The 25,175-nt window shown below is 40.6% G+C and overlaps 1 protein-coding gene across 6 annotated transcripts in view; it reads left to right on the top strand.

Moving 5' to 3' along the window:
- Positions 1-25,175, top strand: part of SPATA1 (spermatogenesis associated 1) — a 31,092-nt gene that overhangs the window by 2,621 nt on the left and 3,296 nt on the right. For 2 of the 6 annotated variants that reach the window (XM_035123107.3, XM_088673871.1), the window contains 12 exons: positions 2,686-2,792; positions 4,610-4,727; positions 8,298-8,351; positions 8,447-8,789; positions 9,740-10,015; positions 11,408-11,552; positions 12,062-12,122; positions 13,172-13,295; positions 15,750-15,875; positions 17,548-17,726; positions 20,249-20,347; positions 21,896-23,741. In XM_035123107.3, coding sequence (XP_034978998.3) covers positions 2,686-2,792; positions 4,610-4,727; positions 8,298-8,351; positions 8,447-8,789; positions 9,740-10,015; positions 11,408-11,552; positions 12,062-12,122; positions 13,172-13,295; positions 15,750-15,875; positions 17,548-17,726; positions 20,249-20,347; positions 21,896-22,000 — 1,737 coding nt within the window. In that variant the 3' untranslated portion in view covers positions 22,001-23,741. Of the gene's footprint in view, positions 1-2,685; positions 2,793-4,609; positions 4,728-8,297; positions 8,352-8,446; positions 8,790-9,739; positions 10,016-11,407; positions 11,553-12,061; positions 12,123-13,171; positions 13,296-15,749; positions 15,876-17,547; positions 17,727-20,248; positions 20,348-21,895; positions 23,742-25,175 lie in introns of those variants that run through there. The other 4 variants (XM_088673869.1, XM_060276780.2, XM_035123109.3 and 1 more) reach the window with 4 other exon arrangements.

The following is a 25,175-nucleotide window of genomic DNA, read 5'->3' as shown; positions in this document are numbered from 1 at the left end:
GAAGTTCAAAGCAAAGGAGTGTTAGGCTACCTTAATACAGCGAAGGGAGCATCTCCTCCCTGCTATCATGTCGCTAATAGCTTAACTGTACAGATCTAATGGAGGGAGGGGCAGGGGTAACAAAGCCCTGTTTCGCTAATTACTCTGCTTTCCTAATTTCTAATTAAAACCAACCTCCCCGCAAGTCCACCGAGTTGTGAAAATAAAATCTAGACTGACCAGATCGAAAGCAGGTTCTGGCCTAATCAGTTTAACCTAGAAAAGAAATGACACATTTTCAAAGGATCGCATGAATGGAGATGTAGGGTTTTCGTCAACGCCGCCCCTCCCCCCCCCACATGTCATCTTTTGAGCATCTGCAAAAGCTTTAAATGTATTTCAGTTATTGGATGCCGGAATATTGTTTATGTAGTCTTGTTATATTTAGAATTCTGGAATGTTTATTATATTTGCTATTGTGTTGCTTTGCTGCATTATTAGAAAATGCTTTTTGCACTGTTTGGTGTTGAAATGTATGGTTTCTCTTTGCCCTTAGCCACTTTGAGCAGGCTTTTAATATTGTCTCTGTGCCATCCTTATTCATTTAATTTCTCGATTACATCTTTTTATTCGCACCAAAACTTCTAAAACTGTTATAAACAATAAAGGTGACAGTGGGCAGCCCTGTCTGGTTCCTTTAGTTATTTTACAATTCTCAGTCAATATTTACTTTAAATTTTGCTGACTGATGAATATATATTGCCTTAACTCCCTTTATAAAAGTGTCTCCACAACCCGTATATTCCAAAATGCTCAAACAGTATTTTAAACTGGTAATGTAATTATCCCATGGCACTTTTAGATTATATCAGGTACAGCTCTCCATTCAGCTTCCATAAATTTAAATGGCTGTGTTGCCATTTTTACCCAATGATTGGCCACAGCTCTTTTATGTTCTGAGCAGTGTTAGAAACTGAGATATGAAAGCTAGGAGCTAAACCTACCGTGTTTCTCCAAAAATAAGACACCGTCTTATATTTATTTTTCCTCAAAAAAACCCACGGTGGCTTATTTTCAGGGGATGTCTTATTTTTTTTTAATTAAGTATGCCTATCACTATGGCTTATTTTCGGGGTATGGCTTATTTTCGGGGTATGGCTCATTTGGGGGGGTATGGCTTATTTTCGGAGAAACACGGTAGGTTATGGGTGCAACAACTGAATGTCTCTAGGCACACTTTTTTATAACAAGAATACAAAGCTGAAAATAAATGAACTGTGGCTAAAATATTATGTTCATTTTTCACATGGTCTAGTCCAGGGGTCAGCAAACTTTTTCAGCAGGGGGCCGGTCCACTGTCCCTCAGACCTTGGGGGGGGGACTATATCTTTTTTAAAAAATGTGAACGAATTCCTATGCCCCACAAATAACCCAGAGATGCATTTTAAATTAAAGAACACATTCTAATCATGTAAAAACACCAGGCAGGCCCCGCAAATAACCCAGAGATGCATTTTAAATAGATGGACACATTCTACTCATGTAAAAACATGCTTATTCCCGGACCATCCGAGGGCCGGATTTACCGTGTTTCTCCAAAAATAAGACACCGTCTTATATTTATTTTTCCTCAAAAAAACAACAACACGGTGGCTTATTTTCAGGGGATATCTTATTTTTTTAAATTAAGTATGGTACAGTTTAACCTACAAGGTTAAACTGCCTATCACTATGGCTTATTTTCTGGGTATGGCTTATTTTCTGGGTATGGCTTATTTTAGGAGAAACACTGTAGGAGGTGATTGGGCGCCATCCAGCCCCCGGGCCTTAGTTTAGGGACCCTGGTCTAGTCCTTCCCCTGCTCTCCCCCCCCAAAATATTCTTAAGAAGGTCTCTTCTCCGGTCTTTGAAAAGTAGCTGGAAGTGGGGAGGCAGAAAAAGGTCCTCCTTTCCTTCCACTCTGCAGTTTTAATCTGAAATATTAGGTGCAGTACTGCGCCCAGAGCTCAGAAACGGCTCACGCTAATGGAATTCCCTGTCGCAAAATGCACCTAGAACAACGGGAGTTTCCAACACTGGTTCTGAGGTGACATTACTTTTCTTTTTTGGGTGCTGTTACTTAGTAGTCAGTCAAACATGGATAACAGTGCTAGATACTGGGGAAGGGGAAGCTCTTGTCTCAGTTCAAGAGCAAAACTAGCACAGCTTCATCCTATCTGAAGCCACTTTTGATCACCACAATGTGTTAAGCTTGCCCCAATTCTCTGAGCAGTGTGGAAGCGTACAGCATACACGTGGAAGCATGCAGCTTAAACATCCCAACAGCACATTCCACTGCCCCCAACAACCTTACATTAGCATTAAGTGCCAAGCAGGCCAGTTGCAGAAATCTGATAGCCAAACCTTTAACAGTAGTATTCAGTTTCATTGTGTCTTATTACCATGTCAGAGTTTCTATCATCCCTACATAGTGTTTGACTAAACAAACAAACAAACAAACACCATTAATAGTTCCTACTCCTGTTACAGGACTTGTGTGTATAAGAAATCAAAGATATCTAATTTGGGTCAGTCCAAACCTCCACCCCATCTAAAGCCCCCCCCCCCAGAGTGGTGGGTTGGGGGTTTGGGTTGCCCTTTGCATATTTAGTTTGTCCATAGTAATTGATTATAAGATTTTTTTTAAAATTATTTTAATGCATTTAGCTTTTAGAGCTTCACGTTTTTTACGTTCCGGAAGACGTGTGGAATTTCAAGTTGAATACAGTTTCTGTAGATGTTGCCAGCAAATTTTTTTCAGCGGGATTTATAAGGTGAGTTGGAATAATAAACGTCGGGTCTGCCTTTTGAGTGTAGCAGTTCTAGTAACAATTTATCCATTATATAAGCTGTATAGTTTCCTAAAAGCCAAATGTCATATATTGGGAAGCTTCCATGAATCTTCCATCAATTCTTTTGTAAAATGGAAAGCAGCCAAATTACTCAAGGGGAGGGGAGGGGTTTTTCAATCATGTGTACTCTCAAAACCACCCTCAAGCTGCTTTTCTCCCTGAGGGGAAAAGATTTGGGTTTCTTGTATCTTACCTCTCATTAATAAGAAATGAGCTTCTGGGAAGACGGGGTTTTGACTGGACAAGTAACAGGAAGGGAAAGAGTTCCTTCAGCCTGGTCCTTTGCTCCTGATTTCAGCATGCCACATAGGAGATTGTGGCAAAATGTGTGTTATATTCCTTGTATTGGAAAGTATTATCATTAAGGTTTTAGAAACTAGAGTTCAGGTTCAATCAAGAGGAACAACTTGCCCCAACCATTTAAGTCAGACAATACTTTAAAATAAATGCACTTGTTTATAGCACAGCTATGTCAAATTATATAATGTTAACTCTCAGGCTCCTGCTGCCAAGAATCCCGAGAATTTTAGATTATAAGGTTCTGCTTATCTTCTGTTAGTGATCTCTACTCTCCCTCTTCTCAGCAACCTACAATCAGGGATGCAAAGCTCTTAGTTTTGGTTCTCTCATTTTCTCATTTTCCCAGTCTGAAATTCAGTTCTCCATATTTTTCAGCAATTCATTATTTATATGTTTTTTTCAAAGTCCTCATGAAAATTCACCAGCATTTTAGTCTGAATTTCTCCTAATAAACACCTTTTTACATGCAGTTTATACACATTTTTTGCAAGTATTTCCCCAAATATAATGCATTTCTGAATGCTATTTTCACTAATTACATTTTTTGTAAACACTGATTGAAAAACTGGATTGCAATATTCAGATAAGTATGAATTTTGAAGGACAGGTGTTTTGGTTTGCCTTGTTTCAGAAAGAGCCAATTTGATAGATTTGGCTTTAAATGAGTACTGAATCAAATTTCTCTTCCATCCCAGGACTACAGTTCCTAGATTTTGCTGGAAATAAGTAATGGTTGTTCAGGTTTATTGTGTAGAAGTGTTTAGTGTTCTTCTGTATAGAGTGCACTCCTTCAATACCAGACATATTGGTGGGAAAGGATGTTGGCAATCACTGTAGAAAATGTCGACAACTTTAAATTAGGCAAGAGTCTTATTATCTTTAGGTTAATCACCTTACTAAGTTCAGAAACTTGTACCCACCTAGTTACATTTCCAAGATCATAGGGAATTTTAATAGTTTCTTATCTATAGATCACAGAAACTATTAATGTCCTATTAGTGTTATTCATTCCTAGCATTATGAATTATAATACAATGCTATCTTATAATGAAGAAAATTCCTGCCTTAATTATCTGAGAAACTGCTTAGAACATCGGTCTTGCTAGCTAAGATCTTACGCATGAAATTAGAAGTTTCAGCTATGGTGTTAACAGAGCCTAACATGGATGAATCATGTGAATAAAGAGATTTCTGGCACCTTGGAGATTCTATTTGTTATCACAAAATAAATGTTTCGTTGTTTGTGCACAAAAAACCCCCACCTTGATACCAGAGGGCTCTAAAAGTTAATGTTCAAGGATTAAGCCATCAGTGTGGGCTTTCAGAGGTAAAATTAGATCTTTGTGGCATGTAATTAATGTACATTTCCTTTATACACCCACTTCCAAAACAAATCTATCAATCATCATTCTCTGCAGTAATGTAATCTGGTATTCTAGGGTGCCACCTTATATGACGTTGAGAACATTAAGAGAGCAGCTCGGAAACTACCTGGGTGAAGATGCTGTTGTGGATAAGTATATCTTCCTAAAATGTATAGGGAAGAAACTTGCAGTGGTAGGTTTCTTCTGTGAGTGGGTTATCGAGAAGAGCTGTATGCTTATTTTCAAATGTTCCCATTTAACATTTCATTTTCATGTAGTGGCAGTCAGGGAAAAAATGTGATTCCCCCCCCCTCTCCCTGGCAGCTACCATTTCAAAACAAAGAGTTATAAAACAAAGCAGGTGGAGAATTTTTTTAAAATTATGCATTTTTTGGTCACAGTCCAGTAGGATCCTTTGCTCATGTGATGTAGATGCCAAAAAGAGTTTTGGCTTTATCTTTCTGCATGGCTGCCCTTACACTATACACTACAAGTTTAATTTGAAGTCGTGAGGAGGTGAATATTTGGGGAATTTTGTGATTTTGATCAAGGCTTACATTTCTAAAATTCTGTAACTGCCATAACTGCCATTCACGAGCTGGGAGCTTGTAAGAATATGAACCATGGAGTTGGACGGGACCATGAGGAACATCTAGCACAACCAATGCAGAAATCTTTTGCCGAACATGGGGCTTGAACCCACAACCCGGAGGGTTGAATATAACAATAGTGGGCTAGGAGAGCTTTAAAAAATAATAACATCTGGCAACCGATGCGCCCCTTTGGTTTCAGATAATACATGGTAGATGAATCCAAGAAGCCTGGGACACAAATTTTCATGGCCTTCTAGCAGCGATGGTGGCTCATTTACCAGAAGTAATGTATTTAGCGTTAACCCTGAAAGTGTGTACTCAGATTCTGACCAAACTAAGCCCCCTAGACATCAGGTTGTGCAGTTAGAGCCAATTTGGAGCTCTTGCAAAGCAAACCTGCTTGCCCAAAACATTGTTTCTTTTTGTGATAAGGAAATGATAGGAAAATGCACTGGAAAGTGTGAGATAATGCTTGGTTGATGCAACACCTGCCTAATCTCCCCAAGAGCAAATCAGGACGAACACTCATAAAGTAGCTGGCGACATCTGCAATCAAGTCCAAATGACTGCTCATTAAATAGGTTTTATTGCAGCACCCTGAGTGTAACTTAGTTGGGTGCAACCTTCCGGGTGTTAGGTTCTTTAAGAGAGTCCTGCTGTTAACTGGCCTGCAAAGCAAACTTTCAACCTACATTGTCCACAATGTTTGTTCTATGCAGAAATGCCTCTCGCTTTCACTTTCATTTCACCTTTAACAACGTAAATCCCCATGAATGCAATGAGATAGACCTCCCATGTAAAAACACTCGGCATTTTAAAAGCACTCTGAATGTTTTGATCTTAATAGCTGACATAGCGGAGAGTAGTAATTCCGAGGAAAATTAATGGTCTAATTGCAAGTTTTAATAATTTATTTCCCTTTGAGCTGCTGGAAGCCTTTCTAACAAAGAGGTTTGGAATTTGTTTTGCTTTTGCTTTTTTTTTTTTACTGCCCCAATTCTTTGCCGAGCCAAGACTAACAAAAGACGCAACCATGAAGAAAATGAGATGGTTCTTTCGAGTGCACGATCTGCCTGTGTACAGAGTGCGTAGCTTGGAAAGCCTACTCTAGATGGTTGTCACAGACTCCCCAGGAAGAGCCAGCAAGCTATTCTCCTGTCCAAACATATTTCTCCTTACTGCAAATCTCTCAGTTGTATTTACAGAATCAAATCAAGTTTTAACTGCTCTGCTAAGGACAAAGAAAAGTTTAGTGTCATAATATTTAAATAGCTACAGAAGTTACCCACACAGTCATTGGTATTCCCAACAAACTTGATGGAGGCACTGGGCTTTATCAAGAGAAAGTGATTCATACTTTTCCCCAGTGAAATATCTGGAATATAAGCTAGTCATGACCTACTTGTCCCATTGATTTCTGTAAGAAATGTGACCCATTTTCTTTGGATACGAGTCACTGTTTTCCTGCAAACTATGGTTTGCAGACTGGGAGCCGGCCTCAGGAACATGCACTTCCTTCCCTTCCTCCTGGCCCCTTCGGTGCAAGTTGTCATTTGCTTGCCGGTCATCTTTTCATATTGTAGTGTCACATCTGCTGTGATGTTAACCAAATCAATCTGGCTCCATCATAACAAAGATTTCCAAACCTGCTTCAGACCTGGGTTTCAAATCCAGATCAATATGAGAATTGATTAGTGTCACTGCAGGCATTATAATCAAACCATGATTAAGTCCAACAAGATCATGCATTGGGGGATTCTATCACGGTGTGGGGAGGAATAAAGGAGCAGGGAGTTCATATTCTCGAGCCATGATCCCAATTTACAAATTATAGTTTGTAGAGAGCCCATGCTATATCTTTAGCAAATCACTATGTATATTGTTTTGGTCTCTCCCTCCTGTTTTTGTACATTTCAAAAAGCCCTTGTACAAATGGTACAAAACACCCTTTTGATTTACTTGATAGGAAAGGTTGAAGTTGTTTTATAATATTTGAGCGGTCAGAGCAATTATATGTAATTATACGCATGTGAACAAACATTTGCTGAATTTCCCAGTTCTACCGTTGCCCAACAGCGCCTTAATCTCTTCCCAGAGATACTTCTTTCTAATAAGAGAAGAGATACTTGAACTCTGTAAAGACATGTTGCTTTTATTTTAGGGGAATCAGCAGCCTTATTTTTTGTAGCCATTAAAGTAAGTGACATTCAAATTAAGCAACATGCTTTTCTTTTAATGAACCGCAACCCTTCACAGTAAAAATCTGGTGTGGTTTTAAACAAGCATCTTCTTATATTGTTATGTACTTCAAACTTCCCTGTGAGAAGTCCAGAGGTAGCACAAGAAAGAATTTATAACAGTTCATTATTTATAAGGAGAAAGTAATGAAGACAGACTTCCAAAGCAAAACCACCAATTCTCTATTAGCTCTCAAAAGAAAAATTGCACCCCAAATTTACTTCTGTTTTAGTCAGCTTATCTATAAACACCAAGTGCTCTTGGCACTCTTTCCCTTTTTCTATCCAGATTCAAAACTGCCAAAACTTGCTTCTAAAACTCTCTTTGTGCCTCCCCCTTTACGCTGATGAGTGTGACTTTCTGAAGAATGGAACCATTATGGACCATTTAGTACTTTTGATAAACCTCTGATCGTATAAATTCAGAATAATAATAAGGGCAGCCAAATTTATAGCGGCATTTTCTATGTTACTTCTAAGGCAGTCACTCACACAACTGAAGAAACCTTAGGTGATTAATGAGATTTAATTAATTGATTTATCGGTTGATCAATGGAGCAATCCTAAGGGAGCAGTGATCTAAGATGGTTCAGACAATTCTGCTGAATCGCATTCCCTGCCAGAAATGGAATGAGCTGTTTGCAGAAGGGTATCTCTGAATTTAACACCTATTAAAAATAATTAGAAATTAGCCAAAAACAGACAGATGCAATAAAACAATACAAATAAAACTGCTGAATTGAAAAAGAATTTATAAGCCGTTGTAAATAAAAAATGGCATAACTATCTAGCAGAATTCCCAAGATATATATTCTGTGTTTTCCATTATTCACAAAAGTATGAGTATAGCATTTTTTTTAAAAAAAAGTTACATTTTGAATGGTATGGCACTATTCTGTTTTGATAACGTCGTTTCTGTTGTGACCTTCCAAGGTGAAAGCAAAGCAAGAAACAGAACTGAAGCTCAAATCATTTGCTCCTCCCTATGTACGTATATTGTTACATCAATTTTAGTGTAAAAGCAAAGCTATGTTATTAAAATATATATTATTTATTTCAGATTAACTTGCTGTATATTTCAGGCATTTCATCCAGAACTCTATTTGTTGCCTGGAGTAGAAACTATTTATTCATCTTCATCGTCAACTCCAGAAAGACATCACAGTAATGCAGACTATATACATGCATATAAATCGTATCAAAGGCCACCTGACGTCTCAGCTCCAGATCGTGAAGCTGGTCAGAACCCCAACGTTTTGGAGAGTTCCTTGAAATATCATCTCAGCCCAACTCAGGATAAAAATAATTTAATAGGATGGGACGAAACTGAAAAAGGAAGTGCTCAAGATCTCCCTGCAACACAAATCTCCAAGCAAGAACAGAACGAAAGGATTAAAGAGAAATATAATTCACAAAGACGGGAAGGTGAGATATGTCAAGGCTGCTTAATTGCTATAACAACCAAGTTCAGGTCAAATTGCAATGACAGCACAAATATTTCTTTTCCTCTCATTTTTTTTTATAAAATGGTTTTCAATTATTTCTCCTGCAGCAAGAGCTGCACTTCATATTAAGATCAGACAAGTTATGCCTTGTTTGGAACCATGAGGAGTTTTCAACATGAGGAGGAAAGCATAGTTTTAATTTCTTTCTCCACAATTGAGGCTTGGCGCCTGTTGTGTCAGGAGAGGGCAAATGATCACTTCCCTCTGCCCCACCATACCTTATTTGAGAGGGAGATTAAGCATCTTTAACTTGGCCATTATTTCATTGTCTGTATTGATGATGCTAGTAGTAGGATTCCCGTCTTCTAATCTGTTTTTGTGCCTTTTGGTGTTAACAGTTTTGCTAGAGTTTGGGTCCCATTCAGGTTTTTCTTCCCTGAAACTTCATTTGTCACACTGCCATTCCCTTGTTCAGTTAATCCTATGTCTGGACTGGTTTAGTTCAAAATCAAGGTTTCAGGGGTGGGGAGGAAATCAAATCAGAACAACTTGTTTGCAATATGAGTTCTTGATCTTTAATTGTATTTTGGTCCTACCTAGACTGTGGCATATGTAACATTTGCTTTTTTAATTTAGCAAAGGTTCCAACAATATCACTTGTTAAAAAAAAAAACTTACAGTAACTTTTATTTACTTGGGTATATATTTATTTAAAAAAATTATACCCAGCCTTCTTAGAAATAAAATAAACTTAAAGTGGCTTACAAAAAAAAGTTTGAAATGTGCATAAAGCAGTTCACGTTACTTACGTGAACATAACTATTATAGTTAAATATAATTATTTATAACAATATATGATAAATCTACAACTTAACACAACTCTCATCATAAGTATATATAGCCTAATATATAATTATGTTCTGCCTCCAGGAGAAATTAGTTGTAACATAGACCTAAATGAATCCATTAAATCTCCCTATACATTCCAAGATAAAATTTCTGCAAGACAAAACTCTGTAAGAAAATCCACATCAGTGAAAATTCCTCAGCAAAAGTCTTTCAGACAAGCTCAAGAACGGCAGCAAAATACTCCTAGAAAGGTCAAGAAATGCAAAGATTCTGTTGCACCTGTGCGTATGAATCAGAAGCGAGAGCAAGAGGGAAACAACCAGATTCAAGTCAATCACATCACACAGAAGATAAAAGGTATACTTTGCTCCACTAAGCACTCCATTTAAAGTTTATTTGTATTTTGCATTAGCATTGTAAACAAAAAAATCTATCTGGAGATTCAGGGAGCCACCTGGAACAGCATGAGAGGCACCATGCAGGATTCCAAGGGGCAGAAGAATAAGCAAAGATTGCCTCCCACCTTCCTCTACTTGGGGAACCTCCACGGGATCTGAGAGCTTTCCATCAACAGAAGGAGGCCTTCCATTTACGGAATAGCCAATCTGAACCCCAACTCTGTGGTTTGCATGAAAGCATTTAATAAATAATGCCCTTAACCGTATTTTTCCATGTATAAAACAAGGTGTTTTTTTATTAGAAAATAATGTTAAACATTTGGGGCCATCTTATACACAGATAGTGCAGAGGGGGGACGGGCAATCGGTAGCAGCCGTGAGCAGGAGATTGTCAGCGGCGATTGGGCATGTGATTGGTGGCTGCGGCAAGGGCTGTTATTGATTGGCTGCTGCTGTGGCAATTGGGCGGGTGATTGGTGGCTGTGGGCGGCGAGCGGGCAGACGATTGGTGGCTCTGGCGATGCGTGGGATTGGCAGTGTTGATCAGGCAGCTGAGCGATATTTGGCACACACGCACCCCAAAAAACCTTAACAACTCTTGGCAATCTCCCCCCCCCATTTTCTGAATTTGGAGTCCCCAAAACAGGGGTGTCTTATACACGGGGGCGTGTTATACATGGAAAAATGCAGTAATTTGCATTAATCTATTTAATAAAGCTCAGTGATCTGCAGAACTGGTCCAGAAGCCATACGAGGACAGCTTTTCAGTAGTAAACATTGGTGGTTCTTTAGGTGATAAGATCCGCTTGCTTGCATCAGGCCTAATTAGAAGCCAGGAGTGACACCAGTCCTAACCTAGATGAAAAAAATAGAAACATTGCAAACTACAGCAGTTTAAGAAAGGGAAAATGTATTGTGCCCATCGGCTGATACGCACTTTTGTCCAGATTGCCTCCCATTTTCTACATTTTACAATCTCCTGTGTGATAGGGCTGGACACGTTTTTATTAAAACATACTGGCAGTTGCCGTTAGAGTTTTCTTTCATCTCAGGGTCTTCCTTCTATATCCTGCCTGTGAGCCAACTGGCATTCTTGACTCTGCGTTGATAATTTCCATTTTTGCTTCAGGCGGATATGCCCAGAATCTGTACACACTCATTTTTTCGCCAAGCCATTGCTTCTGATGGTGGATGGCAGAAGTAAAAACATCTATATAGAAACAGAAATATTATTTAATATTAGGCATTATTTATTACCCGCTCTACACCCTAACATCCCAGGGCAGGTTACAACATTTAAAACACACCATTAAAAACAGCTAAACAATTTTTTTTTCGACCTCTGATGCAGAAGAAGCTCCTATTGTGCTGGATGCAAATACAGAAAACGAAGGCAACCTGACAGGTATTGGAATGGGAAGACACACCACAGGGGATTCTGGAATCCCAGAATCTTTGGAGGACAGAGGCATGGACTATTCACACAGAATGAGGAGGTAACAAAACAGAGAATTTTTTTTATATACCGTATCTTTGTGATAAAGGCTAAAAACACATGAAATAAACAAGCTGTCATGCTTGACAGTATTAGCTGCCCTTCATTAAAGTTGCATTAAGTGCTCCCAACATGTTGGATAAGGGGGGGGGGGGAGCAAACACTTTAATTAGTTTTCAGACAAATATAATTAAACCTGTGAACCTGTTCTCTTCACCTCATTTCCTGTGTGTGAGGTTAGCGCTTCCATGGAATGTTTGCTACCGGTCCAGTTGGCTACCAGCAAGCTGCCGCACCCTAATTTCAGCACCCCGTTTTCAGATTGGTAATCTGCCACCCCAGCACTCTATATTTGCTAGATCCCACTAGTCTTTTAAACAAATTTAATTAAGGTGGTTTGTTCCTAATGTAATTACTACACTGCACTTGGATTTCATCTTTAGCCAACAGCACCCTGGAATTATTTATTGCTTCTAATGTAATTGCACTGTTCTTTAATTTCATCTTTAGCCAACAGCATCCTGAAATTGGCAAGTCTATTGCTGACACTGGTAGCGTGCAAGATAGCCAGGTATGTTTCAAAACGTCTAGCAAAGTAAATAGATAAGGTAGTTGAAATTGGTTGCAATCGTTTCAGTAACTTGAGCTCATTTTTATTTTCTTTTGGATTGTTGATTACAATAAGATTTCGTTGCTGAAGCAGAATAACTTTTACCCACTCTTGGAAAAATGCTCATGAAACAAGCGCTTTTGCCATACATTTGAAGTAGCACATATGCTACAAGCAATTGGAGATGTGTGTGGGTATATAATGTTTGCATATGTATGCATTTGTACACATACGCAGAGATATATTCAGTACCAAAGTACCAAGGAGTAGACCAAGTCTATGCATATTTAGTTGGAAATAGGAACGGAAGGCTATGTAAATTTTGGTTCTCTCAGTTTTTCATTTTTTAAGTCTTAAATTCAGTTCTCCACGTTTCTGCAGCAATTCGCATTTTTTTGGACATAAATCCTCATGAAAATCCTTAAACATTTTAGGGTGAAATATCCTGTTTTGGCGAATGTTTTTGCAAATAACCTACTCCAATATAATGCATTTTTGTGTTGTATTTTAAAAAATAATCCTGGGAGGTTTAGTTTGATTAGTATACACTTCCAGAGCTAACACTAAATACATTACTCCTGGTAAGCGAGCCACCATAGCTGCTAGAGGGCCATGAAACTTTGTGGCCCTGGCTTTTAGACTCGTGTACACATGTATCTGAAACCGAGCAGCTCATGGGTTGGCAGATGTGAAATACTGTATATTGGCCTTATTTTCAGCTCTCCTACCCCACTATCGGGGGCAATGCTGAAGTTCAGCTTGCTTGTCCATCAGAACACATGGGTCAGATGTGTGCCATGAAACATGCCCTCGATACTCTGCAATGTTCGGAGGTCGGTGGCAGAGGCACATGGATTCCTAGACAGGTTGCGGACAGGGTTTTATTGTTTTCCACTAAAAGGGCACTTGAGTTAGCCTTCCTTTTAAGACTGATATAAATAGAATCTCCCGTTTCATGTACTGTAGGGAAAGCAGAAAACACTGACATGCTTTTTCCATTTGGTCCCTAGACTGATGAAAATAACCTAAATGACTTTGCACATCTGAGCCAGTATATTTCGCCTCCTACTCCACCTCTTCTGGCTCTGTCTGTTAACAGAGCTGAAGTTCCCAGCGAAATCTTTCCAACAGAGGGTGAGCAAATCCTTCTAAGAGATTTTATGGGGTTAAAGTCTTCCCCCGCAACCCAGCGACATCATGCCTGACCGTGAAAGAGAACAAAGATTGACAGCAAGAGACCCACACTTGCACACCATACATTGAAAGCACACCTTCCCCCGAAGGTTCTTGGGCACCATAGTTAATGGTTGGGATGTCAAAGAATTCTGCTGGAAATTGAAACAACAGCAGATGTTTGGTCAAACTCATGTTCGTAGCTTCAAGAACACTGTCCAACCATCTCGTCCTCTATCATCCCCTTCTCCTAGTGCCCTCAATCTTTCCCAACATCAGGGTCTTTTCCAAGGATTCTTCTCTTCTCATGAGGTGGCCAAAATATTGGAGCCTCAGCTTCAGGATCTGTCCTTCCAGTGAGCACTCAGGGCTGATTTCCTTCAGAATGGATAGGTTTGATCTTCTTGCAGTCCATGGGACTCTCAAGAGTCTCCTCCAGCACCATAATTCAAAAGCATCAATTCTTCGGCAATCAGCCTTCTTTATCGTCCAGCTCTCACTTCCATACATCACTACTGGGAAAACCATAGCTTTAACTATACGGACCTTTGTAAGCAAGGTGATATCTCTGCTTTTTAAGATGCTGTTTAGGTTTGTCATTGCTTTTCTCCCAAGAAGCAGGCGTCTTTAAATTTCGTGACTGCTGTCAAACTGCAGCAGAATGGAAACAGATTGCGACAAAGCTAGGTCAGGACTCAAATCACTGTCTTACGTTCATAGTTAAGAGTGCTGGGAACTGAAGCTCTATGAGGGGTAAACTATGTTTCCCAGCATTCTTTGGGGGGAAGCCATGTTCTTTAAACGTATTGTGTGAATATGACTTGACAGAAATCAAAGCCTCTGGAAACCCAATGGGAAAAGCAGGAAAAGCCTTGAATCTCATGCTCTGCTTGTACGTGTGTGTAAATAAACCTTATAACACACACACACACACACACACACACACACACACACACACACACGACAATTCTCTAGGGACGTTCATTCCAAGGAAACCAAGTACAAAGTATGCGCCAGGACTCCTCTCACCACACTCATTTTTGAGGGTGTGCAACACCTTGGTAGTTAAAAAAATGGCATAACTTAACAGCAGCAGGCTTTTCCTGGCTCTCTTACAAAGTAGGAGGCAGAGTTTGCTTAAACATAAGCACCCCCAGTGCATACATTGCCTAAGCAAACACCGTTGTCGGAGAGCCTAAGGAGTCACTTGTCATTGCCAGCATGTTCCAAAGACACTAATCCCAACCCCGGTACTTGCCTTTCCTTTGACCGAGTGCCCCTGAGGGAGGATAATTTGGCTTAATTCAGTTTTTACATCATTAAAATTAATCCAGCCGTCTGTGTCACATCACAGACTAAGTGTTTTGTTATACAATTAGCACAATCCCATAGAACTTACATTTGTTATTTCACATACAGTATATACAGTATAGCATACTTTTCCATGCATAAGACTATGGTTTTTTATTTAAAAATTATGTTCAAAATTGTGGGTCGTCTTATACACGGATACAACCCCCCCCCCCATTTTCTCAAGTTGGAGTCCCCCAAAACAAGGGGTGTCTTATACATGGGGGGTGTTATACATGGAAAAATATGGTATATAGAGCATTTGTCCAAGGAGTTCAACCATGTCAATACATGGTTCTCCCCCTTCCTTATTTCAACCTCACAACAATCCCCTGAGGTAGGTAGGTTGCCCTTAGAGATCATGATTGGCCTAAGGCCACCCAGTAAACTTTGTGGCGGAGAGGTGATTTGAACCTGGGTCTCCCTGGTCCTAGTCCAACTCTAGCCACAACACCTCTCTGGAGTAGTGCAGACTTTTTGTAATTGTGCATATGTTGCACAATTTCTACTTTTCATAGGAGCTATTCAGTGGCAGGTTCCCAGTAGACATACCTGGTCTCATTGATCTCTAGGCGTTTAGGCATCGTTTTGTTTATTTAAAAGCATTTCTAAAATGCTGAATATTCAAAATCTCTATGCAAAAATACAAGCATTAAAACATTACCATCCTGGCAGAAATGTATTCATCAGGGAAAGCCTGGGCAACACAATATGTGTTTGCAAGTTTTAAAATTCCTTTCCCACCCCTGTCTGAGGTATGTGAAAGGAAAAGCCACAGAGAAAGATTTGTTTCCTACAGTGTGGAGTTTTGTGCACTAGCATCTTGTACAGGACAGAAAAAGGCAGAATATTAGTGTGGGCTGTGTGCATAGATCTTGGGAGGCAGGCAGGGATCTGATGCTCCAAATTGCAACACCAAAGACCCCTAAAATAATGCAGATCTTTCTGTAGACCTGGGGTTCTTTTCTTCTTGGAGGCACTTCTTTTCTCGGATTTATTTATCCTGGGCTTTCCGCATTTTTTAATCAGCACAAGTATACTAATCTTGAGGTTTCTTTTCCTCAGGTAGTGAGCTGATCAGACAGCTGCAACACATCAAAGCAGAAAGAAAGCACCTGGAGAGGGTTAGAGAAGAACTGGTTAAAAAGGTGAAGGGCTTACTGGAACAGAACAAACTCAGGAGATACCAGGGTATGTGTTATTAGGCTGAGATATCTGGTGAGGTTGTTATCCACACACACACACACACACACACACACACACACACACACACACACACCTACCCCTCCTTAGATTTTGTTTTGTTTTGTTTTAGGCCAGTTGCCAGGGAAAAAATGAATGGCAAAGTCTCCCCCCTCCACCCCACCTTCTGCTTTTTAAAAGTTGTACTTACCGGTAGGTGAACAGGCAGCTTTTGCATCGGCCTCTATTGTCTTGGGAGTCACCAAAGCAGTATCTTGGAAAAAGGGAAGCCCAAGAGATACATTGACAAAGTGTAGCTGCTTTATGTATATAAAAACCAAGGTAGCTTTTGGCCAGTCATGGGTGTGGTTTAGTGGGTTTTGACAGGTCAAGGGACAGAGCCCAGGGAATAAAGAAGGAGAGGGAGGAATAACTTTGTTTCTGCTTGAGTGGAGGCAGTGGATGACTGAGGAGCTAGAAAAGCTAGAAGATAGCATCATTGTTGGAGGTGGGTTTGCATTTGCTTCCCCCTCCACGGCAGTGTGTCATCTAGCACCCTGGTTTCCATCAGAGTTGGACCCTTTCTTAGATGTCTCTCAGTTTATACCCCTTCTTTATCTTTGTTAAAGTGAAGCCTCATACCTGCCTGCAAACCACACATTTGAGAGTTTGGGTTTCCACATACTAGAGTCCAGCTATTCTTTTTTAAGTACTGTATGAAAGCCGTGGGACTTGACCTAGCATGTTAAGATTTATACAATGTTTTCAACTCTTAATATTTTTGGTTTATGTTTGAACAGAGCAATATTGCTTACTATTCTGATTCTTAAGTTGTGTGTTTAGACCTTTAAACCTCCCCCCTTAAATTCAGACAAGACTCAAATTTTGCTTTGGTTTTTGGCAGAATTTAGGCCACAACGTTATCAGGTGAGTGGTTGCATTGGCTCTGGTTCGACTAGCTCCCTGAACCATTGCAGGTAGCACTGACCCAACCTGGAATGGCGGAAAGCCATTATGTCCACCACCCAGATGTCCCCCTGGACTCAGGCACGGGCACAAACCCTCTCAGGGTTGACCAGACCAAACCATTGAGTCCTTGGATTCCTTTAACGGAATGCCCTTCACATAGGGATGGCAAGAGTGTTCCCCCATCCCTATCACCTGAACCAGAGCCTATCCGCAACCTTACAAGTTGTGACGATTTGCTATGCGGCAGGTGAAACCCAAGTTGCACCAGCCAATCAGCCAAATGGGGAAAATTCCTGCCGTGCCCCTGTCCAAACGACAGACGACACATGACAGCATAGCAAGGTCAAGCACACAAGCCCTAAAAATAGGGAGAGGTGGGCGGGTGTTCTGATGCACTGACCTAAAGAGGAAGCTCTGGGTCACATGCATGGGCATATATAGGTTTCTTGATCAGTTTGGCTAGCGTCCCATTGGCCTGATAAAACCCAGCATCAAGGGACCTACCAATCGGGTGTTGTAGCTATCCAATCGTACCCAGGGTTTGGTTGCCAGGTCACACTGCAACTCGTGCCCTCTTTAAGGGAGGACACGATTTACAATCCTGTATTTTCCTAGGACTAAGCCTCACTGAACTGAACAGGGTCTGAAAACCTGAATAGAATTGCGCCATTGAGAATATCGTTTTGATCTGTGCTCTGGTTTTCCCATACAGCTCGTGATTCCTGGAAAAAGAAATATTTTGAAGCTAAAAAAGTCACAGCTTCCTTGGAGTTAGTTTCAAATAAACTGCGGGAAGACTTAGAACTTCACTACCAGAAATTGTTGATGCAGCTAGAAGCCAGGGATATAAGGAAAAAACGAAATAATTTAACACAAGTTGCTATTTCAAAGGTAATGCTGTTTGTTCAGTCTTTAGCTCCCCTTTCCATAAAATCTAAGCTCCTTCATACCATTTAGACAGATAAGTATTCTTCAGATTTTATAATAACCCTAGAAGAGATTTTAATAATTTCCTTCACTAATCTGACATAATCCCTGCCTGTCTAATTTAAACTGAGCTACTTTTTATATCTCAAAGGCTCAATTCCATAACTGAACATGCTCATCAGAAATATTTGTATCAGACTGTTTTTCTTTTGCACAGGAAAATGATATCCATGCAGATTAACTTTCAAGCCACGATCCTAAACATACACTTACCTGGGTAGTCAGTTCCTTTACTACAGGGATGGGCAAGCTGTGAATTTTCAGATGTTGTCATACTACAGCTCTCTGCCTTCATCCTTGACCATTGACCATGCCAGCTGGGGGACCACAGGTTGCCCATGCAAACTTTCCTGTATCAAGGCATTGTGTTTATAATGTGAAAATAATGAAAACTGATAGTGACCTGCACTAGAAGACAAATACTATAATGGAGAGAGAGAGAGAGAGAGAGAGAGAGGTCCCCAAAACTAGATGAAATATAAATTGATACCTATTCCGGTGTATAAGACGACTGGGCGTATAAGACGACCCCCAACTTTTCCAGTTAAAATATAGAGTTTGGGATATACTCACTGTATAAGAAATACGACCCGGCGTATAAGACGACCCCTGACTTTTGAGAAGATTTTCCTGGGTTAAAAAGTAGTCTTATATGCAGGAATATACTGTACATAGCATTGTAACAACGTGGCCTTGCCAAAAATCATAGCTTTACAAACAGGAAAGATGGAAATTTCTCTGCAGGCTCTTTCCCCCTCAATTTGAATTGGCATAACACACTGCTTGCCTGATTCAACTCCGATATGTAATTAAATTGTTTTGTGTGTGTAAAATAGCTTTCTCGCTGGCTCGACAATGAAACTCGTGAGAATACAGTTTTAAGTTAATTAAATGTTTCCCATATGAATCATGCCCTTGAAATATTGACACAGTTCCGCTAATTACTCTGAGAACCAAAGGATTTGCTTGTGTCTCAGCCATTTCTTATGTAGCAAACTTCCTCCTGTTTACATCTTTCAACTTATTTTCCTGTTAAACCAAGATTTGATATATCCCAGTTATAAGGCATGAATGATTCCCTCCCCTTCAGATTACCTTCTGTTTACAGCAGTGATGGGGTGCCTGTGGTCTGCCAGATGTTGTTGGACTCCTACCAGCCTCGGCCATCATTGCCAGTGGTCAGGGGTGATGGGAGTCAGAATGCAACATCTGGAATGCCACAAGTTCTCCATTCCTGGTTTAGATCATGCGCTAGATGAAATTATCTGAACACACTCCGAGGGGTAAAGGAAACACATTTTTGACCATTTTTGCTACTGCACGAACGATAGCACCAGGAGCTTCCTCATTTAGTTTCTCACAGCTTTCTATCTTCATTTTCAACCGTTTCAGCCACCACTTGTTGTGTTAGTATTCCTTTGTGGCTATGACGCTGCCATTTTCCTTTACAAAGTACAGTAGCTGTGAAGGAAAGCCATCCGATAGATTAGACATTGCCAAACTTGGCCCTCCAGCTGTTTTGGGACTACAATTCCCATCATCCCTGACCACTGGTCCTATTAGCTCGGGATGGTGGGAGTTGTAGGGCCAAGTTTGGCCATGCCTGTGATAGATAGATGATGATGATAGATAGATAGAGAGATAGAGAGATAGATGCAATCATTGCCTGAAACAATAACTATCAGGAGAAATTAATACTCAATTTTATTATATAGTCACACATTCAGACTCAAAACTGTGTGATATCAAAAGGGGAGATGGGAGAGTCTAAAACTGGCAGTACAATCAAAATACAAACCACAAGATTCCTTGCCTATTTTCCTTCATTTGCCAGAGAAATATTAGACAAAACTGGATCCCTTGATTCCAGAAAATAGCCTCTTGTCTACCCCAGTCCCCAAAATGGAGTCCAGCACATGCCCTCTCACAACAAAGAGGTATGGAGAAACAGGAAGATAACTCATGTTGGAAGCACACATATCTGGACATGAGCTCTCTCTCTCTTTGAAATTCACCTGTGCCTTTTAATAGATAGAAGTCTCATTGGGAGAAGGGAAGGACAAGTTTATTTTGGGCTTGGGTCTATCCAGGGCAGCTCTAGCAAGGTCTACCAGGTGTGTACCAACTAAGCATGGAAGTAAATTCACATGCAGAATTGCATTCTTTTATGTTAATACAGTGAGCCCATGGCCTCACCTGCAATGTGACCAATCAGTCCACCATTTGAGTAACTGTATGAGACATAGCCCTGATGTTCTGCACTATGTATGTTTCTGGGAGGAAGGTGATACAACAGGAGCTGAGGGACTAAATCATATAATTTTAAGGAGAGGTGCAGATTTGGACAATTTGCACACAGTGATATTAATAAGTAAAGGATATATGTTAACTCTGATCCATATGAAACCTTTCTTTGTTTCTTCTAGAATAATACAATAATCCAGATCACCACTCTGCAGCATGAAATTGAACAACTAAGGAGAAAGGTTGATAATGCAAAAATGAAGCTAGTCATAGAAATTAAGGTATTACACACTAACGTGCCTAGTTCATTTTATAGCCAAGTGAAGAATGTAGGTTATTATCTCAAGTTTATATCTTTAGTGTTTTCTTTTTTAAAAATAATAATAATTTAAGTCACACTTTTGCTTTCAGGAGTTTAAAGTGGCATACATCCCACCCCCCACCCCCCATTTTATCCTCAGAATAACTCTTACGAAGCTTTGGCTGAGAAAAAGTAACTATGGGCTAGCTTCATAGATTCTTGAGAGCTTCATAACTAAGTGAGGATTTGAACCTGGACCTCCCCAGTCATAGTCAAATACATCACCCACTACACCACACTCGGCTCTTCAGTAGCTTAAAACTGGAGAGCTGGAGGTCAAGGGAAATAACTTCTCTTGCTTTTCAATTGCTTTTGTTCCGTAGGCGTATTCTGAGTTCATTGCACTATGGAGCTGAGGACTAAAGAGTGTTCACCCCGGAGTTAAGCACATGGTCATATTTGAGATCTAGTTCACCAAAACATTGAACTTTAGCTTTGCTTCCATATCAGCAGTGTTTCTGTAGGCAGCCACTACTCCACTAAGGAGGAAGGAGAGGCTGTTTTTCAAAAAGCAAATACGCAAGCCTTGTTCTTTGAATAGGGACCTGAAAGATTGTAATGCTGCACCAGTGAATGTCCTATACCACATAGAAAAGCAATATAGCTTTTTACTTGTTCGTCCCATGTCTGGAACCAGCAAATACAACTGGTGTGCTTGTTTTCAGTTGGCAAGATAATGTAACTGATGAAAAAACCACTCGCCTTGCCTTTTATTTGCACTGAAATGATGGGTGGAATAGCATACGGGCAGCGTAACTGCATAGGATACACAAATAATTTTGCCACAGCGGACAGCGAGATGAATAGCACAGATTTTGGCAGGAGATGAATTGCAGTGGAACAGAAAACAGTGCTGCATGCAACTGACACAGGATGGGACAGAACATAATATTTTCTCACATCCACTGTGCCTGTACCACTTTTTCAAAATTCCAAATGTGCCTGGGATCCAAACAGGTTGAGCACCTCTGCTTTAAACATTGTACCTGCCAACATGCAGTACCAAGATGGCATGTGCTTTTCAGTAGGCTAGTCTCAGGGACCTCTTTTGCTTATGCTACTCTGTAAAATGTGTTGTACATTTATGGTATTGTATTTATGGTATTGTACAGTACTAATAATGCAACAACAACAACAACAACTGGCAATTTGTGTTCAGAAAAATTACAGGAACAGAAACACACCACTTTGAGATCTGCAGTACAATCTGTGGTATTTCTTCGCCGCATTTCCCACTCTCATTAATGGAAATATGATGTAATTTGTACACAAGGGTTTGCCATTACTAGTGACCTTGATATGCCAGAAAGAAACCGAAATGATTCATCCTTTAACTCATTAGCCTTGAAAGATGAAAGAACAAGGGAATGGTTCTTAATCCACATAAAGGTAGAACTATACCTATGAAAAAAATATGAAGGTTCTAATTTCATTCTTCCATTTGCAATCTCGGAATCTTTTTTTCTAGATGAGAAAGCAGGCAGCTTCTGATCTGCGAGCACTGAAGGCAGAACTGGCCCACAAAAAAGTTCAGTCTTCTTTAAGACTCCACTTGGAAGGACAAGTATATTAGCTGGCTCCCGTTCGTGAGATTCTTCTCTGCATATTTGTATAGCTACTCCCAGAACCTATTTCTTTCAGCTTTAAATTTGTTCCGCTATAGCAGAGATGTTGAATGTGTTGAAAATGTATGTTGAAAAACAGTAATTCATCATGACGCCAATATGTAATAATTCTACTGCTGGCGTCAAATGGCATTATCACCTCATTCCAGTAACGGATATCCATGTGCAGGGGCAAAATGTCAGCTGGAAGGGGGAAGATAGGAAGAGCCTGATGGATCAGGGCAATGACCCATCTAGTTCTGCATCCTGTCTTCACAGCGGCCAACCAGATACCTGTGGGAAGCTTGCAAGGAGGGCATGAGCGCAACAGCACTCTGTTCCACTGCAGTTCCCAGCAACTATTATTCAGAGGCACATTGCCTCTGACAGCAGAAAGACCGCACACCTGTTTTCCAGGTGGCGGTGGCAATAGCAGCCTGGTCGTTAGATAGCTGGGGTAGGTGGGTGAGGGGGACCTGCCCTCACAACCAACTGGTGTCACAGTCGGCCTCAGCCAGCCGCGGGAGCTAGTGAGATGGCCTGCTGAAAATGAAAATTTAAAACAGGTCAATCATGGCTCTAGTTGGGCGGGACCTGAAAGAGTGACGGACCTGACAGAGCCAGTGTTCAGTCGGGTCCACCGCAGGGGCATAAAAACTGGCTGCATCACAGTCTGTTCAGTCAGGAATTGGACCATAGCTGCCAAGTATCCAGTTTTTCCCTGGAAACCCCCCCCCCCCGTATTTTCTTACCGCTTTCCGCCGGTCTCCCGAATGGATTTATATCCCATAAATCCCCTGGAAAGCAGCTCCTGCCGGCTCCTGCCAGCCATGTTTCTGGTGCCGCTCTACCCATTTCCAAAATGGCTGTAGCGCCAGAAGTCGCTTCTACGCATGTCCGGAAGTGCGTAGAAGCAACTTCTGGCGCTGCGGACATTTTGGAAATGGGCGGAGCGGCGCGGGAAGTTGCTTCTACGCATGTCCGGAAGTCATGTAGTAGCAACTTCTGGTGCCGCGCCGCTGCTGGTCCCGGATTTTTCAATCCAGAACTTGGCAGCTATGAATTGGCTAGTAGCTGTTGATTTGTTGAACCATGAATTTATCTCGTCCTCTTTTAAAGCCATCCGGGTAGATGGCCACCACTGTCTTCTGTGGGAATAAGCTCCATAGTTCAAACATGCAGTTGCTCCATATCACCCGAATCTCCCCACATCCAGCTTCATTGGATGTCCATGAATTCTTGTGTTATGAGAAAGTGGGGGGGAAGCTTCCCCCTATCCATTTTCTCCATTCCACGCATAATTTTATAAATTTTATAAATGTCTGTCATTTCACCTATTACTTGTTTTTACTCTAAACTGAAAAGTCCCCAATGCTGGAACCTTTCCTCATAGGGGAAGGTGGAAAATCCTTCTGGTGTGTACTGCAATGGCACCCTTCAGAGACAGAGGAAGCCTGACTCCACAACCATTGCAGCTCCAGTAGTTGCCTTCTTCTTAATGGCAAAGAGCCACCTGGGTTGACTCCCGAGTTCTTCCCACCATCCTCTGGTGATTAGGATGCTGTCTGAAGCTTCGCTCTGACGTTGCCGGTTAAGCAGGGCTGGTTCTGCATGTGCAACAGTGTATGTGGACACTGCCGCGGATTGGGGGAAACAACATTTATAAGAAATCTAAATACAAAAGACAAAAGAAAACTATTAGTAAACTTCTCCACTTTTTGTATTTATTTCAAATCTAAGTGTTTTGAAAAGCAAAAACTGGTTATAAACTTAAACACAACCTTAAACACACTTGTAAGTTGCATCTGAATAGGGCTGTAGACACACTACACTTTAAGCCACATCCTTTCTTTCAAAGAATTCTGAGTACTGTAGTTTGTTAATTGGGGGGGGGAGGAATTGCAACTGTGAGGGGGTAAAACTACAGTGTCCAGAATTCTTTGAAGGAAGGAACGGGCTTCAGATATATAGCAATTACACAGCCCTAGTCTTGCTTCCACGTAGAGTGAGATAGGAGGAAGTAGGCAGCATTTAGTATTATTACTATATTCATTCATATTTATGGAAACTACATTTGACTCCTTTTTCCTCCTCCGCAGTTGCAATTTTGGTGTAAAAGAAAGGTATCTGCTTTTGAGTAAGCTGCTACGTACCAACTTGTTTTCCACTCTCAAGCCCCAAGGTTTTAATTGTTAGCAAGACTGACAATGTAGTAGAGGAAGACTGCTATTGAGTTTACATTTGCTCGTGGCTAGTTGAAGTCCCTTGGTGGCTTAGTGGGGAGCTGAGATAGGTGAAGGGTGCAAGAAGCAGATAATGGAGATCTATCTAAACCTTACACCTTAGGCCCCACATTGGTGTAAACAAGCTTCCGTTCTTTCTGTAAAAGTTGAGGAAACAACTTGCCCTTCACAAGATCACGATGTATCTAAATAATGGCAGCTGATGGATTTACTTTTAACAAAAATGGATTTGGTTAAAAAAAGGTAAATGCGTCAAAGTAAATCCATCAGCCACCATATTCAGATCAGATCTTAGACCTGTTATCATCCTCAGAAAATGAGTTTCTGGAATGTAAATGCCTCATTTGTGGTAAATTTCGGCAAGCCCTGCCCGTGAGCTCTTCCTTCCTGAAAACCATGTCATAAGTCTCGTCAAGGAGCCAGATAGGAGGCATTAACATGGTAACAGCTGGAAAGCTGACAAGGAAGTGCTAATTACTATGAGTAATAGAAGATATGAAATATGAAAGAGGATATTAAAATTCTGCAGCGCTTCTGGGAAGAGGAACTCTGCATACGTCGAGCAATCCCTATCACTAGCATTATTCCGTAAAAACCTTTATTGGGGTGCCCAAACTTTTTTCAAAGAGGGCCAGATTTGATGAAGTGAACATGCGTGAGGGCTGACCAAAGTTATTGAGATTTTTAAAATAATTTTACCCCAAAGTTGCTGACCTTTTTGGGGCCTTTTATCCAAGGACATGTACCACCATGGGGGCCCCTGAAACGGAATTTGGAGATGCCTACTTTAAATCCTTTTTAGGATAGGGACTCACTCTATTTCGCTTCGTGCTTAATTTTTGATGCCAAATTTGTTTGCTTTTAATTAAGAAAACAGAAGTTGCCAATTCATTCCTTGTGA

The sequence above is a fragment of the Zootoca vivipara genome, chromosome 7, assembly GCF_965207765.1.
Source record: "Zootoca vivipara chromosome 7, rZooViv2.hap1.1, whole genome shotgun sequence".
Lineage (NCBI taxonomy): Eukaryota > Metazoa > Chordata > Lepidosauria > Squamata > Lacertidae > Zootoca > Zootoca vivipara.
This window is presented reverse-complemented; position numbering and strand designations above follow the sequence as displayed.